Below are 278 nucleotides of genomic sequence, written 5' to 3' on the forward strand. Positions count from 1 at the left end.
GAATAAACTGAATGAGAAAAAAACGAAAGAACTGTAAGGCATGATGTCATGAAGACACATTAAAATGAAGGACATCATGAAGTTGTGGGCGGTGGTGTTGGGATTTCTTGTGGGCGGATCCGTTACCCTTGGCCACGCCCCTTTAGGTAAGTCTTCTGCGGTTTTCTTTTGATGACAAATATAGGATTTTTTAAACATTTATAAGACATTGCTCTTCGCTTAGAATATGTCTATGCATGTACTTATATGTATACTGTGCACATACTACCCCTCCCCCC

At 40.3% G+C, this 278-nt stretch overlaps 1 protein-coding gene across 1 annotated transcript in view; it reads left to right on the forward strand.

Annotated features, from left to right (window-relative positions):
* The first annotated feature begins 64 nt into the window (after positions 1 to 64).
* The window catches only part of LOC119586019 (mucin-17-like), a 17,308-nt gene continuing 17,094 nt past the window's right edge, over positions 65 to 278 (forward strand). The window contains exon 1 of the mRNA XM_037934727.1: positions 65 to 146. Within this exon, the coding sequence (XP_037790655.1) occupies positions 65 to 146 (82 nt within the window). The remainder of the gene's footprint in view (positions 147 to 278) is intronic.

Source organism: Penaeus monodon, chromosome 20 (genome assembly GCF_015228065.2).
Source record: "Penaeus monodon isolate SGIC_2016 chromosome 20, NSTDA_Pmon_1, whole genome shotgun sequence".
Classification (NCBI taxonomy): Eukaryota; Metazoa; Arthropoda; class Malacostraca; order Decapoda; family Penaeidae; genus Penaeus; species Penaeus monodon.